Below are 17,797 nucleotides of genomic sequence, written 5' to 3'. Positions count from 1 at the left end.
AGGGAATCAAACTGATTCTCCCAGATAAGAGTCTGCATATTTAACCACTACGCCAAACTGGCTTTCTATACAAGAGCTAGAATGAAATCCTAACCATGCCAAGTACACTTCATTTCTTGCTGTCCTGCGCCACAGGCAGGATTTTATAAAATTTTAGTAAATCAAGCCCTTGGTGTGCAAACTATCTTCTGCCACATTCTGCAACTGGCAACTTTATCTTTATTGGAAATGGATTCCAGTGATGCCCACAAAAATTATTAGGTAATCACTATTCCCATGCAGAACAAGGACATCAGCTGTGGGGATTCATTCAGTTTAATACAGAGAAGCGTGTTGGAATGCAGGCTTGAGAACAGAAAGAGATAAGAACTTGGACGGGATGTTTTGCAGCCTAGTTTGATTTATGTCTCAAAGAAACTTGCTGTTGTTTTTATTGTACGCATGTGTGAGCTACTGTCTCTGGGCAGAATACACAGGGTAATTAATTGGCTGGTACAGGTGGCATGTTATTAAGTCATGAAAGATATAAAAGGCAGCCCTCGGTATTGGGAGGGGTCTTTGCTTTTTGCCTTTTGTCTCTCTTTTTTGGTCCTGTAGGAACTAAGAATGTACCAAGAAGATAATAAAGAGTTTTTGAGTTATGAAGAAGCTTCTGACTGATTTGCGCAGCACTAGATAACTTTTCCAGGCGCCTCCTTGTGTGCATGTGTGTGTGTTTTTCTTTTGGTGTAAATCTTTCTCTTATCACCAGTGCGTGGGCTGGATCTACGCACTTGGTCCCAGCTTCTGCATTACGACAATCAGCAAATAAAAGCTACTGAATAGCTGATTGTTGTGAAGCTGGTCTAGAATATAAAATACATATGCAGTCACCTGTGTTCAGCGTTCGCTGGACACACTGTTTGCCATGATACACCTCTTTACATTGGAACCAACTGACTGCCAAAGCTTGCGATTTCACTGAAGTTGCCAAGGAAATCTTTTAGTCTCTTCCCCTCTTCCTTTTAAAAACATTTCGACGGATGGTGAAATCTGGGAAACTGGAAAGCTTGCACGCTGTGCTGTGTTATTTTGGTTGGTATTAGATGGCTTTTGCATGCACAGGTACGCAGCCATGATGACTGGCACTGGGGCACTGTGGAAAGGGAAGACAGACTTCAAGCTTTGTTTGGTGTGATTAATTTAAACTGGGATCCCCATGCTATTAGTGGTGTTAAAGGACAGTTATCTCCCCCTCCCAAAACACTGAACAAATCCGAAGGTAACCAACTACTACACCATCTCATTCATCTTTAAGGTGTCTGTTTATTTTTGCTATGACAGACTTAACCGGGTTGCCCCTCCTAACCTATTTCCCCAACACGAAGAAGCAACCCTTTATTTAACCCCCGCCTTTCTCCAAATTCAAAGGGAAAAGGCAGATGGGGTGGAGAAATCGAGGCAGCTTGCTTAGCATCATGAGAAGGATACGTGTGTGACCCTAGCATAGCGTTGCCAATCTCCTGGTGGGGGCAGGAGATCCCCTGGTTTGGAGGCCCTCCCTCCACTTCAGGGTCATCAGAAAGCGGGGGGGGGGGGAGAAATGTCTGCTGGATGCTCAATTATTCCCTATGGAGACCGATTCCCATAGGGTATAATGGAGAATTGATGTTATGGGTATCTGGGGTTCTGGGAGGCCTGCTTTTTGAAGTAGAGGCACCAAATTGTCAGCAGAGCATCCAGTGCCTCTCCCCAGAATACTCCCCAAGTTTCAAAAAGATTGGACCAGGGGGTCCAATTCTATGAGCCCCCAAAGTAGGTGCTTCTATCCGTTATTTCCAATAGAGGGAAGGCATATAAAAGGTGTGCAATCCCTTTAAATGTGATGGCCAGAACTCTCTTTGGTGTTCAGTTATGCTGGTCACAACCTAACTCCTGGCTCCACCCCCAAAGTCCCAAGATATGTCTTGAATTGGACTTGGCAACCCTACCCTAGCATAAAGGTAAAGGTAGTCCCCAGTAAACCCCCCCCCCTCCTACTTCACTTAGGGTTGCCAGCGTTGCAATTCTGGGGACCTCTGGAAGTTGGCATCCCCCAAAGTTTTGCTTTTCTAAAGACGGTTTTACTCAACCTTGGAGAAAGGGGGATAGATATAGAAGAGCCTGTGACTGGCTTAATCCCCTCGAAAGGGCGGGCGGATGGCATAGGAGAGAGTTCTTATTGGTTTGGAGAGAAGCCAATCGCTTCGCTGCGTCGCCTCTACCGGCTGTTGAACGCGCGAGGATCCTCTCTTGCTGGTCGCAGAGCGGCTTTCTTTAAATCTGGTAAAAAAAAAAAACAACGCAAGAAATCCGATGGCCCGCCCCCGTGGCTAGAATACGCCAATCATCGGTCAGAGTGAGATCCTCTACTGACCTGTGATTGGCCATCTCCATTGTGACACAAAACATCTCATTGCCTTGGCGGCACCTGTTGCTCGATGCCTGGCCGGGCTGTGAGTGCGAAGTCGCGCCCTGGCGACAGCCGCCCCTCAGCGTCGGGCGGGTAGGAGAGAGTTTTAGGGCTGGGCTTTGGGAAGAGGCCGAGCCGGGGTGTCTTAATCGCGACAGCAGGTAGGCAGTGAGGGGAGATGGAGACGAACTTCCAGATCCCTGGTTTCATCTGAGAATGACTCAAGTTCCTAGTTCTCAATAATGTTTAGTTATTCTGCTGATTTCCCAGCCTGTTTCATAAAGGCTAACGAATACCCGGCTGGTTACTCAGTTCACACTTCCTATTGTTCTGTTGTGGTTGCCAGCCTCCAGGTGGTGGCTGGAGATCTGGGTTTACAGCTGATCTCCAGGTGACAGAGACCAGTTCCCCTGCAGAAAATGGCAGCTTGGGAAAGTGGACTCTCTGGTATTATATCCTGCTGAGGTCCCTCCTCAAATTCCGCCTTCCTCAGGCTCCACCCTCCAAATCTCTAGGTATTTCCCAACCTGGAGTTGGCAACCGTATCTTTTCTTAATTTTTCTCCCCCGCCCCCTCCTGTTCTTGTTTATCTAGATCAGAGGTGGCCAAACTGCAACTGGGGAGTTACATGCAGGCCTCAGATTCAGCAGGAGCTCACAGGAGCACAGATCTTGAACCTTTCTGAGGGTTCCCCCCTCTTCCTCCCCACCCACCTTGTCCACTGAATAGTAGGTGCATATCGATCCCTGGATTAGGAGTGCAGCCAGCCAGCCAGCCCCCAGGAGCTTTGCCATGCCCCCAGCAGCCCTCATTAACCCCTGGAAAAGCCCTATGCCACCCTTTCTCCACTTATGTGATTTTGGGCAGTGGGTGGCTTGCCGGCCTTTTGTTTGGAGGGGAGCAGCTCAGGAGAGCCCCAGGCGAGCGAGGCCTGCATGGGCTGGCTGGATCTCTAGCCAGCCTTTGCTCTCCTGGGGCTCTCCTTTCTTGCATCTGGTTGCTTTTGGCTGGGGAGGCAGCATATGCTAATGAGCTAGGCTAATAAACTCCACCATCTATTTTTCTACAAAACGACCCCTGGTTACACGTGGCTCTTTCACACATATTGCGTGACCTTGGAAGTCCCCACCACCTCATCGATGGGCTTGAAGAAGGCATTTGTCTCTTTAAATCACTTCTGCAAGCCAGCCGGCAGCTTGGAGAATAATAATAATAATAATAAATTTTTATTTATACCCCGCCCTCCCCGCCAAGGCAGGCTCAGAATGCATTTAAAGTTAAAGTTGCTTTCTTTCCACCTCTCCCCCCAATTATTCTTCCTTCTCTCAAGCATCTGACATTCATGGCTTGTGACTCTCAAACATCTGACGTTTATTCTATGTGGCTCTTACATTAAGCAAGTTTAGCCACCCCTGGTCTAGATGAAGGCAGAAAACTTGATTGTAAATTTCATATATTCATGATTGTGGGGGACACTGGATAATAAATCAAAGGAAATAAATAAAATTTGCTTGGTGATGATCTACTAAGAACTGGTTTTGTCACATTTACATCTCACTCTTCTTCCAAGGAATTCAGAGTGGCATGGGCTGACCCCATTGTCTTCTTCACAACCATCTTGTGAAGCAGGACTGAGAAAGAGTGATAGGCCCAAGGTCACCTCGTGAGATTTGTGTCCCCTGCAGGGACTTGAACCCAGCCCTCCCCTTACCAAGTTGCTAACTGCTGAAGCAACCCTGGCACTTAACGTGAGTTCGGGCAGCTATATTTCAGGTTTTCCTGGGAAACGGAAAAAAGGAAGCTGAGGTTCTCCTATTCAACTCTCAAGAGCTGGAGAATTCAGCAAAGCTAGCACAATTTAACCTATTGTAATGGCAAGCCTCATTTACCCTTGACAATGTTGGTCAAAAGCAGAGATTTTACAATTAACTTTTCTTGTTGGTATGCAAGATGTAACAAGAGTGCAGCCTGGGACATTTTTTATGGAGAGCATGGCGAATTAGGATTTAAAAAAAAAAAAATTCCTATCAAGAGAACAAGGAGCAAGCTTTTATGCCCCCTCCTTCCATTTCTGAGATGGCAAAGAAGCCATTGAAATCTTTTATTTTTTCTGTTTGTAGAACAACTATAGGACAGAATTATAGGAACAATATTACTTTTGCCTTATTATCTTTCCACGGTCACTGACAGAGTTTCTTTCTTTGTCCAGTTGGTACTGTTCCACACAATGATACATCTTGTGCTGGAATCTCCATCTCAGCATCTTGATCCTAAAAAACATTTGCTAAAAACTTAGGTCAGTCCTCATCAGATCAATGGTGCAAGTCAATGTGTATAGGACTACAGGGTATAAACTGTATTTAATTGCTTCTTCAATTCTGCTTATGTCACCTGAATACCTAACTTGTGTCTCCCCAATGCTGTACTTCAGGGTGCCTGTGTTTTGCCCTCTGTTGTTTGCTTATGTAATGGCTGTGCACACACCACTTTAACACTGAAGAGGGTGCAGAGAGTTTTCTGCGCTGCATGGAGAGCTCTGCTTTCTCCCATCTTCATTCCTGTATTGACATCGACGGCTTCTGCACTTTATGGAGCCACCAGAAAGAACTGAAGCACAGCGTGCTTTAATTATCATTTGGAAACCGCCCGAAGGAAAGGTGGAATATAACTATTTTAATACATAAATAAGTAGCTTCACCATTGATGTAAAGGCCAGCCCGGCCAGGCCTGTGCATAGCCTGGCTTAGATAGAGCAGGAGGAAGCTTTGTGATTGTAACAAACACCAACTATACAGCACTGTGTGAAGCTTAGCTGACTTCTCACACTCTGAAACACAGGGTTCTTCTGAACATGCAGAGTATAGGGTTGCCAGACACACACACCTCAACCACCAGTGGGGTAGTGGGGGTAGGGATGCCAAATCCAGGTTGGGAAACTCCTGGGGATTTGGGGATGGAGCCTTGGAAGAACAGGAACCTCAGTGGGGTACAATGCCAGATAGTGCACCCTATTTTCTCTAGAGCCAGTTTGGTGTAGTGGTTAAGTGCACGGACTCTTATCTGGGAGAACCGGGTTTGATTCCCCACTCCTCCACTTGCACCGCTGGAATGGCCTTGGGTCAGCCATAGCCCTGGCAGAGGTTGTCCTTGAAAGGGCAGCTGCTGTGAGAGCCCTCTCAGCCCCACCCACCTCACAGGGTGTCTGTTGTGGGGGGAGAAGATATAGGAGATTGTAAGCCGCTCTGAGTCTTTGATTCAGAGAGAAGGGTGGGGTATAAATCTGCAGTCTTCTTCTTCTTAGGGGGACTGTAACCTGGAATAAGCTGTAATTCTGAGGGATCTCCAGGTCTCATCTAGAGGTTGCCATCCCTAGGAGCAGCTATTTATGATCAGACCTCAGATCCAGCGGGAGCTCACAGGAGCAGAGTTTCTGCACCTTTCTAACAGTTCCACCTCCTCCTTCCCACCTTGTCCATTGAATAGTAGGTGCAACTGCATAACAATCCCTGGATGAGCTCCACCACCTTTTTTTCTACAAAACGACCCCTGCGTATGATGCTCCTGCAAAGTCACAGAGTGAGTCTCCATGCCAGGCTTGTTCTTGACAATGTTTGCGTCTTTATGAAGCCAATAAAATCCTCATTACTTTCCAATGTTTTATTCATTTGATTTAACATCCATTAGTATTAATGCATATTAGTATTGCTTGTATCTCAGAGTCAGCGATCTCCGTTTGTATTGTCCTGATACAGCAGAACTGGGGGTGGGGGTGGGGGAGTTTATCAAATGGTATTTTCTTTGTAAATAGTTAAATTACACCAAATTTTGTTAAAGCATTCATCCTCTGCCCTTAATACGATAAATATGTTCAGCATTTTAGGTGTAAAGCCTACCAGATAGTAGCTTTTGGGACAAGGGATATCTCTACAAGCACTTCTGCTCAATTGTCATGGCAAAATAAATTTGAAGGAAAAGATGCTCCACATATAAGTAACAGGCTTCAGTCCTCCTAACTATGTAAAATGCAGCACAGCTCCTTTAAATCAATAGGGCTTCTGTCTGACTCAGCAGTGAAGGTCAAGCTGTTATCTGAACGCTTCCACAGTTTTTCAAAGGTCTGGGGAGAGCAGGCACCCTAGGCTAACTTCTGTCTGGCACCCTAGGCTAACTTCTCCCCTCCCCCTCTTGCACGGATAATGACACTGAGTCACATGGGGGCACCCAATTCAGCGCCCCCAGAAGGCTGACGACCTAGGCAGTCACCTAGTTTGCCTAGTGGCAGGGTCGGTCAAAATGTGCATTCACTTCTGTACTATTTCCTCCACTTTAAATATAAAACAGGATATTTCTTCTTAAAGTCTTACCTGCCAAGTGCTCTCTTATCGTTCTAGTTCTAGGTGGAGTAGAGCACTGGGTTATCTTTACTTAAAGCCAGCTGTTGACTGCCTGCTGTTGCAGTTCCTGTTCCGTCCACAGACTGTTAGATGTTTTCGCATGTTGATGAAGTGCTTCTTTGTGTGTTTGTGTAAAGCGAGTCGTTTGTGCCATTACAACACTATTATTAGTAGTAATAGTAGTAGTAGTAGTATTTGTGACTCGCCTAATCCTGGCCAGTGCTGGGATCTAGACGATGTACAACACAAATATACATAAAATCAATAAAACCAATGAATTAAAAACAGTTACAACCCAATTCTCGTTCTTTGTAATTTGCTCTAATTCTGCTTTCTAGGCATCGGGAGCGGTCCCCCTTAAGTGGAGGGGGGTGCCAGCATTATAAATCCCTGTTTGTGACGCTGCACTGTTCCTCTGGTTATGGGGCAGAAGGTCCAGAGAGGCTGAGGCTGCTGCAGAAAAAAAGGCTTGTGGCATCTTGAAGACCAACATGTTTTTGTTCTAGTATAAGCTTTTGTCGCCTAGAGGGCACTTGGTCAAACATGTGTCATGGGTCCCCCATTAGCCAGACACATCTAGGTGAGGTTGTGGGGGGGGGGACCCTGTAAACAGCCAAGTATCAAAGGTCTGTGAAATGCAGGAAGTAAATGTGAGGTGTAATGGGGTAAACAAATAGAGAATGAAACAAATTTTTATTTTATTTATTTTATTTATTTATTCGGGATTTGTATCCCGCCCTTCCCAGGAGTGGCTCAGGGCGGCTCAAATAGAGATGCAATTCATAGTAGTAGTTATGCAGGGCTTTTTTTGTAGCGGGAACTCCTTTGCATATTAGGCCACACACTCCTGATGTAGCCAGTCCTCCTGGAGCTTACAGTAGGCACTGTACTGAGAGCCCTGTAAGCTCTTGGAGGATTGGCTACATCAAGGGTGTGTGGCCTAATATGCAAAGGAGCTCCTGCTACAAAAAAAAGCCCTGGGTAATAATGCAGTTCTCATATTGCTAAGGAACTCTCCATTATCCACATAGACATCTGATAGGATCCAGTGATTTTTATTTTGTTCCATGGAAAATTACTCGGAGATTAAGTAATTTGGAGCAGAGAGGTGGCTAGGAGACAGGGGAAGGGGATTGATCACTTTGTCCCTCTGTGCTGAAGCTTCACTCCAAATCTTGCCTTCCTGAAGTTCCTTTACCATAAATCGATAGAACTCCTGTTATGCCTGTTGATATAAAACATGTAGCTCGGCCTTTAATATCTGTACGAGTCACCAATGACTTGACAGTATTTACTATCTATGCCATTCAACCAAGTCTTATAAAGTTAAATTGCATCATAAAGACGTAAGTAAAGACCTTTCTATAGTTCTGGATGACTAGATACCAGAATTGTCATTTTGAAGCATTGATTTTCCTCTGGAATGCTGGCCCTTCACGGTATGGCAGTTTTTCATTGCAAGCAACGCAGATACTGACTGAACTGAACTATTAATAGTTAAGTTTTTAAAAAGGGGGCATAGTATTTATTCTCATATTAGCTTTATTAGCCAGTTTTAGCTATTAGCCAGTTTGGTGTAGCAGTTAAGTGTGTGGACTCATATTATATTAGCTATTCTATTAGCTCATATTAGCTATTAGCCAGTTTGGTGTAGCAGTTAAGTGCGCGGACTCTTATGTGAGAGAACTGGGTTTGATTCCCCACTCCTCCACTTGCACCTGCTGGAATGGCCTTGGGTCAGCCATAGCTCTGGCAGAGGTTGTCCTTGAAAGGGCAGCTTCTGGGAGAGCCCTCTCAGCCCCACCCACCTCACATGGTATCTGCTGGGGAGGAGGATGATAAAGGAGATTGTGAGCCGCTCTGAGACTGAGATTCGGAGTGAAGGGTGGGATATAAATCCAATATCTTCTTCTTTCTATTAGGATGGGCTTTATTTAAACACTAGAATATACATCTTGCATTTCCTTATTGATGGTGTGGGTGTTGTTTATCCTTGCTCGCAAACAAATTGGTAGGCCCTCGGCATTTTATTTTTCTGGCTGCAACCAGGTCGGTGGCCACTTGTGACTTCTAAAAAAATATATTTTACAATTAAAAACTGCTAATAGGCTAGTCTCTTTGCCTCATGCTTACCAAGAACTGAGTCTCATTGTGTGCTTTGCTACTTATTCCTTGGTCAGTTTTCATAGGATTTTGTGTGTGTGTGTGTGTAGTGCTGTTGAGTCGCAGCTGGTTTATGGCGACGCCAGCAAGGGGTTTTTGAGGCAAGCAAAAAGCAGAGGTGGTTTGCCATTGCCTTCCTCTGCAGAGTCATCCTTGCGGTTTCCCTTCCAAGTACTGACCCTGCTTGGCTTCTGAGATAAGGCTGTCCTGTGCCACCTTTCCTCCCTTTCATAGGATTACAGTCTAAATAATTTAGAGCAGTGGTTCTCAACCTTTCCTCTCTCCCACCAATCACTCCATCAAAGAATCTGAGTCCCACCGCTATATAAACAAAAAGCCCACTTTCCCCCAATAAGGACATTTATATACTTGCAGGCGTTCTTTTATATTTATCATTTTTTGTAAATTTAAGAACATAAACATTACAAAAGTATTGTTGGAAGTCAGTGTTACAGCTGTGGCTTTAACAGATAATCCCTGGCAGGAAGTGACAGGGAAGAGTGAATTCTTAGTAATAACACCAGTGGTGCATGTACCATTGGTTGAGAGCAGGGCTTTTTTTGAGCAGGAACACACAGGAATGCAGTTCCGGCTGGCTTGGCATCAGGGGGTATGGCCTAATATGCAAATAAGTCCCTGCTGGGCTTTTTCTATAACATGGCCCTGAGCGAAACAATGCTGATGTCAGGGGTGTGGCCTAATATGCAAATGAGTCCCTGCTGGGCTTTTTCTACCAAAAAAGCCCTGGTTGAGAGCATGTACCACTGGTTGACAGAGAACACACAAGACAATGTGTTAGGGCTTCAGTTCTTATTCACTTGCATTGACAACGGCATTCTCAGTGTACCAGTAAATTCCCTACCAACACTACTCTGTGTGTGTGTATGTGTTTGTGTGTGTGTGAAGTGCCTTCAAGTCGCACCCAACTGATGGTGACTCAGTGAATTAACATTCTCCAAAATGTCCTGTTGTTAATAGCCATGCTCAAGTCTTGCAAATTGTGCGCCATGGCTTCCTTGGCTGAATCAACCAGTCTCTTGTTGGGTCTTCCTCTTTTTCTGCTGCCTTCAGCTTTTCCTAGCATGATCGTCTTTTCCAGTGACTCTTGTCTTCTCATGCGAACAAAGTACAATCGCCTCAGTTTAGTCGTTTCATCACCACCAGTACAAAATTAGTTTTGATCCATGGGAATGCCATAAACGGGGATGATGAAACAAACATGGAAAGAAAATGTATTGATTGATTTTATTTAACTTCATTTGTACCTTACCTTTCTCACTAATGGGGACCCCAAATGGCCTACATTGTTCTCCTTGCCTCAGTTTTATCCTCACAACAATTCTGTGAGCTAGCTTACAGGGCTCTTCTTACAGGGCCTCCTGTAAGCTCCAGAAGGATTGGCTACATCAGGGGTGTGCGGCCTAATATGCAAAGGAGTTTCTGCTACAAAAAACAGCCCAGAAGTTAATATGTGACTTGGTCAGGGTCACCCAGCGAGCTTCCATGGGGCTTTGAACTTGGTCATCCAGATCCTGTCCCAACACTCTGTTCCTGTAAGGGAATCACTTTCTACACTCCAGAGTTTAATTTTTTTGTCTCTTCCTTCTTCGCAGAGCACTATGGGTGATGTTGAAAAGGGTAAGAAGCTGTTTGTTCAAAAATGTTCTCAGTGCCACACAGTTGAAAAAGGTGGAAAACACTTGACGGGCCCAAATCTTTGGGGTTTCATAGGCCGCAAAACGGGGCAAGCTCCTGGATATTTGTATTCCGATGCCAACAAGAACAAAGGTAAAAACCAAGTAGTGTCTTTTCCCTCTTCTCAATATCAATTGTTTAATGATGATATCCATAAATAAACTGGATTCAAAGTTATAAGAGGGGGCGAGGTCGTTGAGAGAGGACAACATGACTGCCCTGGGAGATGTATTCTGGGAAAGTTCTTCCAGTTTACCTAAAAACTGTCCGCAAAGCAACTTTAGTAAGAGCATAAAAATATAAGAGAAGCCATGTTGGATCAGGCCAATGGCCCATCCAGTCCAACACACTGTGTCACACAGTGGCCAAAAAACCCAGGTGCCATCAGGAGGTCCATCAGTGGGGCCAGGACACCAGAAGCCCTCCCGCTGTGTAAGCAAACATTTCAATCAAAAATGAACACCCATGATTTTACTTATCAATTGCTTGCGTATTATAAGATTTACGGTCTCTGATGCATCATACTTATAGAGAAGCTCAAGGGCAAATGCAAAACGCAAATGCAAAACGCAAGCTCTGGTTGCGTCAGAGCTGGAAATCAGCTACAGCAGCTGCAATTTAGGATCTGACTGACTCGGTGCATTTTCCAGCAGCCTGAACATTCAAAAAAATGCTAAACATTACAAAAAAAAATGCTGGCTACATCCCCTGCCCAAATGACACTTCCTTTCTTTTTCCCTCTCTTCTGACATCCCCTCAGAGAGCTTACAAATACCTTTCTGGCTGCCTGAAGCTAAAGTGCACTTCCTGGCTGCTGTTTCAGGTTTGCATTGGGGGCCCTCTGGATTGTTTGGCACCTATTCCAAATTATCCTGATTGCCATTGTGGAATCCCTTAAAACTGTGCATTTTGGGGGGTGGGTCTTCCCTTTTATCCGAAGGGATTGTGTAACTTCAACACCTGTTGCTTTCATACTTATCTGAACGCGAGCTCAGCATATTTGTTGTTTTTAAAATTTATTTATGTTACTTCTAGTTATTCACATTATTTATACTCCGCCTTTGTCACAGGGATTCAGGGTGGATTACTCATAGTAAATCAGTACAGTCAACAGGATGAGATATTCTGGAACCATCAGAAAGAACTGAAGCACAGCATGCAGGGCTTTTTTTTGTAGCAGGAGCTCCTTTGCATATTAGGCCACACACCCCTGATGCAGCCAATCCTCCTGGAGCTTACAGTAGGCCCTGTAGGAAGAGCCCTGTAAGCTCTTGGAGGACTGGCTACATCAGAAGCTTGTGTGACCTAACATGCAAAGGAGTCCCTGCTACAAAAAAAGCTTTGAACATAAGTATTGACATGATACATGAAGTGATACAGAAGCTGCATAAATAGGATCCTGTGTACAATAAGCTATATGCAGCAGTATAGACCACAAGTCCCTAATCATTTATTCACGCAAGTCTGTAAAGCCAGTTTGTACAGGGCAGCCCTATTACCTGCACAGAAAAGCCCTCTTGAATGGTTTAGCTTTGCATACTTTGTGGAAAGCCAGGAAAACTTTCCATTTAAATAGAATAAATGTAAGCTTTCGTGTGTATGCACACTTCTTCAGACGTCTAAAGAAGTGTGCGTGCGCAAGAACGCTTAGATTCCGAATAAAACTTTGTTGGTCTTAAAGGTGCTACTGGACTCCTACTTTGTTCTGCTGCTTCAGACCAACACGGCTGCCCACCTGGATCTATTTCCATTTAAGTGTAGATAATAAGATGTGCATTATGTACTTAGGATTCTATCTACACATTCTAAATGGACACAACCTGTCAGCATCCCATATTACAGTGCCAAAAATAGGGTTGCCAGTCTCCAGGTGGTGGTTGAAGATTTGGAATCACAACTGATCTCCAGGGAAAAATAGATCAGTTCCCACTGGAGAAAACTGCTGCTTTGGAAGGTGGACTCTATGGCATTATGTCCCCCATAGGTCTCTCCCCCAAACCCCTCCCTCCCCAGGCTCTACCCCCAACATCTCCAGGAATTTCACAATCCGGAGCTGGCAAAAGAAGTTGTGAAGTTAGAATTTATACATTTGAGTACACCAATATGGTTGGGTGTAAAATGTAGAAAAATTAAAAATCAGCCCAAATATTACAACCAGTAAACCCCAAGTATGGAACCAATATTGTCTGCAGCTGAGCCCTTTTTTTTTGGGGGGGGGGGGATATCCCTTCAGCATTATACTATCTAGCCTCCCAGATGCAATAGTTTATGTTCTGTATTTAAAAGGGAATGGTAATATCAATTTATAATGAACATTAACTAGTAAAAAATTCCAGGATGCATTCAATCTTAAATGCATAGAACCTTCAATTAATTGGGAGGGGGGTGTTTTCCAGAATGCTTAGAGCTTTTAACAAAGTGTATGTTGTTTCTTGGTTTTTGCAACTTACTTTTGTTTATGTTTAGCAAAATAATTTTAATAGGTAAATCTTTACTAGTGTTTTTAGAATGTAAGATTTTAGAAGGTAAGTTTTTAGATAAATAAGAATTAAATCTGATTTAAAAAAAATCAGAAGAAACAGCTAATGGATTCTGACTCCCACAGCTACAAATCTAGGACATGTTTCATGTATAGGGTGTGGCTAAAATATTCATCACATTAATCCTAAATAGATCATTCAAATATGAATTCAAAGTAAATAGAAGCACCAGATTTATGATTAAAGAGTAAATACGTCCAAACAGTAATGTTGGATTTCCTTTGACATTCTTTTTAATCCTCTTTTTTTTAACCTTTAGAATTTGGATCATAATCTGTTTGAGGTTATTTCCATATATATATATATATGGATGAATCAATAGATTTGAAAGATTTTCTGATTTTTAAAATATCCTTAGGCATAGCTGAAATCTAGCTGGAAACACTAATAAAATTGGAGATATTTCATTACTCTCTAAATGTTTCCAGGTATTGTCTGGAGTGAAAGTACACTGATGGAATATTTGGAGAATCCAAAGAAATACATCCCTGGAACTAAAATGATGTTTGCTGGCATTAAAAAGAAGAACGAAAGAGCAGATATAATTGCATACTTGAAAAAAGCGACCGCTTCGTAAAATATCACTGCAGCTTCCTTGACGTTGGCACAGTCTCCAGTTTGAATAAGTGTTATGCAGCAACAAGTGTTTCATTATTGTGTTACCACTGGTTCATTAAGTACTAGCTAAGGAACATCAAATAAAAGTTGATCTTTTCAGATACTTTGTCACCTAATACAACAAGAGTTACCATTGTCTTTTTTATGTATAGGGATATTTCAGTGGAAACAGGAGTAAAATGCTGTACCAGTGAAGGCATGTGGCTCACTTCATTTGGGTTTAGACTTGACACTGAAACGGGGCTCAGCATTATTTAAAGAAGCTGTAGGAGTGCTCCTGACGTCTGTTCCCTCCTCTGGCATGCTGCAGTGCCTTCCCTTTCTCCCCGTTTTGCAGCAAAGCGTAGCAAATTAGGAGTTGTGCAAGTCAGCATTTCCCTAGAAGGCAGGACTGGAAACCATGATCTGCTCTTGTATTTTTGTCCATATTTTAAGACGGACTGTGATTTTTTTCATGCCAACTATGGTTTTTTGCAAAACAGAGAATCACTAGGTGTCAGGAGAAAGGAGGGAAGGAACTTGCAAGACCAAGCTTACTCTGTGTAAGGTCTGAGGGAACATATGAACCAAGCCGGTGGGTTCCTTTAGGCCATATAACCCATAGTAGTTTTGGTCATGCTACTGGCAAACCTTCACATATGCAAACCGCTTCATTGACTGCAATACATTGAGAGGGGGGGAGCTTACGGCAAGTCTTGGGCATCCTCTCTGTTAAAAATCCTCAGTTCCCACCCCCTTCGCTGAATTACTGAACTTTTTAATTCCGAGACATAATTATGGTCCTGTCCCCTCCTTTTTTCTTCTTGCTGATCATCAACACCCTTTCTGTCCAGCTGCTTTAGCGCATCCCCTGATTTGCACTCTAAAACAAAATATATCTTTTTTTACAGCTGTACCCCTGATACCTTTCATCATTTCTCTGCCTTTTATCTTACCACCCTCCCCCAGGAAATGAAGAACATTCCTGCTTACAGAATTGTCCCTAGTAAGGAGTCAGGTGGGGGCAGAACAAGGGAGTATCCTTACAAAGCACCATTCATATGCAATGTATGGTCTGCCTTGAATAATTTGGGATTTCTGCGTTCAGACATCACAAAAAACAGACTTGGTGCAAACCACTATTCACTAGTCATGTATAATCCAAGCCTCCATTGTACCATTAACAGCGGGGGGGGGGGGGTGTAGCCGGAACTCCTTTGCATATTAGGCCACACAGCCCTGATGTAGCCAGTCCTCCAAGAGCTTACAGGGCTCTTAGTACAGGACCCACTGTAAGCTCCAGGAGGATTGGCTGCATCAGGGGTGTGTGGCCTGATATGCAAAGGAGTTCCTGCTACAAAAAACAGCCCCGATGAATAGCAAGCCTGATAGTTGGGCCCAGCCTTCATTCAGACATCATTCTGAACTGGAGCTTAATCAAAGCATGGTTTATAAACTAGGGTCTACTACAAAGTTCTGAAAGCAGTCGCTTCTCCCAGCTCTAGATGATAGTCTGCTAGGTGCTCCGTCAATCATTTTCTGCTGCCCTTTTGTTACTGCAAGAATGGGGGAGGGGGGGCTGTCAAACACCTGGCAGGCTAGCCCACATTGTGCCAGTCTGCCCTAGAGCATTGTTGGCGTTGTGAAAAGAGAGCCTGTACAATCCTGTTGTAATGTTTTATTCAGGCCAAATGTTCAGCGATAGCAAGGGGAGAAGGCAACACTCAGCACTCTACAGTACTGTGCCAAAATAACAAGAAAAAGCTGACAAATACAATTAATTTGAATGAAGGCAAGGTCAAAGCCCATTAGATGCGTATAGAATTCTGGTCCACCGTCGCATCTAACCACTGCTGCGCTTTATAGGATTTTGCACAACCGGGTTTTTGACGCATTCATAATTGATTGCAAAAGCTTCAGATGTTACTCAGACTTTCCAATGGACTGGCATGTGGGTGTCTCAGGAGAGTCTATAGCTTCATCTCTATAGCTAGCTAAACCCAAGTTTTTACTGAAAGTTGACCATGGCTGTTGTTCTGGAAGATACACAAGTGGCTGTCTCTCTGGATCCTGCCACCTGCATTTTTATACACATCATGGCTGTGGCTGGCCTGAGATTAAGTTTGGTGTGCATTTTGATGTGCATGATTGCTCGGGGACAGCCGATGCAATGTGATGGCACTTTCTTCAGTGCCAATTAGATGTGTCTTTGCAGCAGAAAGCTTTACTTAGGTGGCCCAAAATATATTCTGAAAACAAGATGATGTAACAATGAAATTAAGCAATAGGGCTTTTGATTTTTTTGGGTACCAGAACTCCTTTGCATATTAGGCCACATACCCTTGATGTAGCCAATTCTCCAAGAGCTTACAGGGCTCTTAGTACAGGGCCTGCTGTAAGCTCCAGGAGGATTGGCTATGTCAGGGGTTGTGGTCTAATATGCAAAGGAGTTCCTGCTTTAAAAAAACACTGCTAAGCAGCTTTGAGTCTGGTCAGTGTGTGACTTGGGAGCAGATTGGGAAACCGGAATGACTTGGAAAAGGATCGTGCATCCTTCCCATGGAGGGAAGATGGGCTGGCGATGGCAGTTGTGAGCAACTAGGCAGGAGGCAGGCCTCATTTTGCCTCTCTTGTCTTGCACACAGTGACCTAAGATGTCTTTCCCTGGAGCCACCCTGGACAAAGTGAGTAGAGTCTCATTTTACACAGAGCCAGAATGGGCCCGGCAGGGGTCAGCCCTAAAGCCATTGGCCTCAGGGATTTCCCCCAGTTGCCCCTAATGGTCAGTCTGTTCCTTGGAGACCACCTCAGGGTTCCATATGTGTTGTTCTGAGCCCTGCTGTCACACAGCTGGGTCTAGCAGAGCCTTCTGCTGGCTGCCACCATTCTGGTTAGCGTCTGTGTGGAGGGCCCAGAGCACCAAAATGTTCCGACAAAGGTGTAAGTGGACAGAATAAAGTGGAACCACGTGAGAAGGGACTTGTTTATGGACTGATGCACAGAAGTCTGCAATCTGTGTACATATATAAATTAAATAAATGAATTCCACCGACGTTAGCAGGACTTTCTTCCCAATAAATACAAACAGGGCCAGCCATTCATCAACTAATTGAATAAAGATGCCATAATCCAAACTCCAGAGCAGGAGTGGCCAAGCTTGCTTAACGTAAGAGACCCATGGAATAAATGTTAGATGTTTGAGAGCCACAAGACATAACCATCAGATGTTTGAGAGCCCAGAGGGAGGGAGGGAGGGAAGGAAGGAGAGGTTGAAAGAAAGCAACTTTAACTTTAAATATATTATGCAAGCTGGCTTGGCTTGGAGAAGTGATTTGAAGAGAGAAATGCCTTCTCCAAGCTGGCCGACTAGGCGACGGGGGCTTCAAGAGCCTCACAATCATGGCTTTTTTTGAGCAGGAATGCACAGGAATGCAGTTCCGGCTGGCTTGGTGTCAGGAGGTGTGGCCTAACATGCAAAAGAGGTTTTGCAGGGCTTTTCCTACCAAAAACAATGGTGACATCAGGGGGTGTGGCCTAGTTCCTGCTGGCTTTTTCTACAAAAAGAGCCCTGCTCGCAATATATGTGAAAGAGCCACATGTGACTCCCAAGCCACAGTTTGGCCACCCCTGCTCCAGAGGGTGTTCTCCTGTGACCAGCGCTGAGTGCTTTATAAGCTGCCCTGCCAAGACCTGCCCTGTCTCATGACACACGAAAGCTGACATTCTGAATAAAACTTTGTTGGTCTTAAAGATGCTACTGGACTCCTGCTTGGTTCTATTGCTTCAGGCCAGGGGTGGCCAAACTTGCTTAACGGAAGAGCCACACAGAACAAACATCAGATGTTCCAGAGCCACAAGACATGCACATCAGATGTTTGGGAGTGACAAGGAAGGGAGGAAGGAAAGTAGATCGGGAGAAATGCCTTCACCAAGCTGGCTGGTGGGGGCTCTGAGAGCCACAACATATGTGTGAAAGA

The 17,797-nt window shown here is 44.3% G+C and overlaps 1 protein-coding gene across 1 annotated transcript; it reads left to right on the top strand.

Moving 5' to 3' along the window:
• The first annotated feature begins 2,416 nt into the window (after positions 1-2,416).
• Positions 2,417-13,957, top strand: LOC132585407 (cytochrome c, somatic-like). Its single transcript, XM_060257283.1, has 3 exons — positions 2,417-2,592; positions 10,602-10,776; positions 13,652-13,957. Exons 2-3 carry the CDS (start codon positions 10,608-10,610, stop codon positions 13,798-13,800), a joined length of 318 nt encoding a protein of 105 aa, XP_060113266.1. The 5' UTR covers positions 2,417-2,592; positions 10,602-10,607; the 3' UTR covers positions 13,801-13,957.
• The last annotated feature ends 3,840 nt before the right edge of the window (positions 13,958-17,797 follow it).

The sequence above is a fragment of the Heteronotia binoei genome, chromosome 16 (genome assembly GCF_032191835.1).
Source record: "Heteronotia binoei isolate CCM8104 ecotype False Entrance Well chromosome 16, APGP_CSIRO_Hbin_v1, whole genome shotgun sequence".
NCBI lineage: Eukaryota > Metazoa > Chordata > Lepidosauria > Squamata > Gekkonidae > Heteronotia > Heteronotia binoei.
The sequence above is the reverse complement of the archived record's forward strand: the minus strand, read 5'-3'. Positions and strand labels throughout refer to the sequence as shown.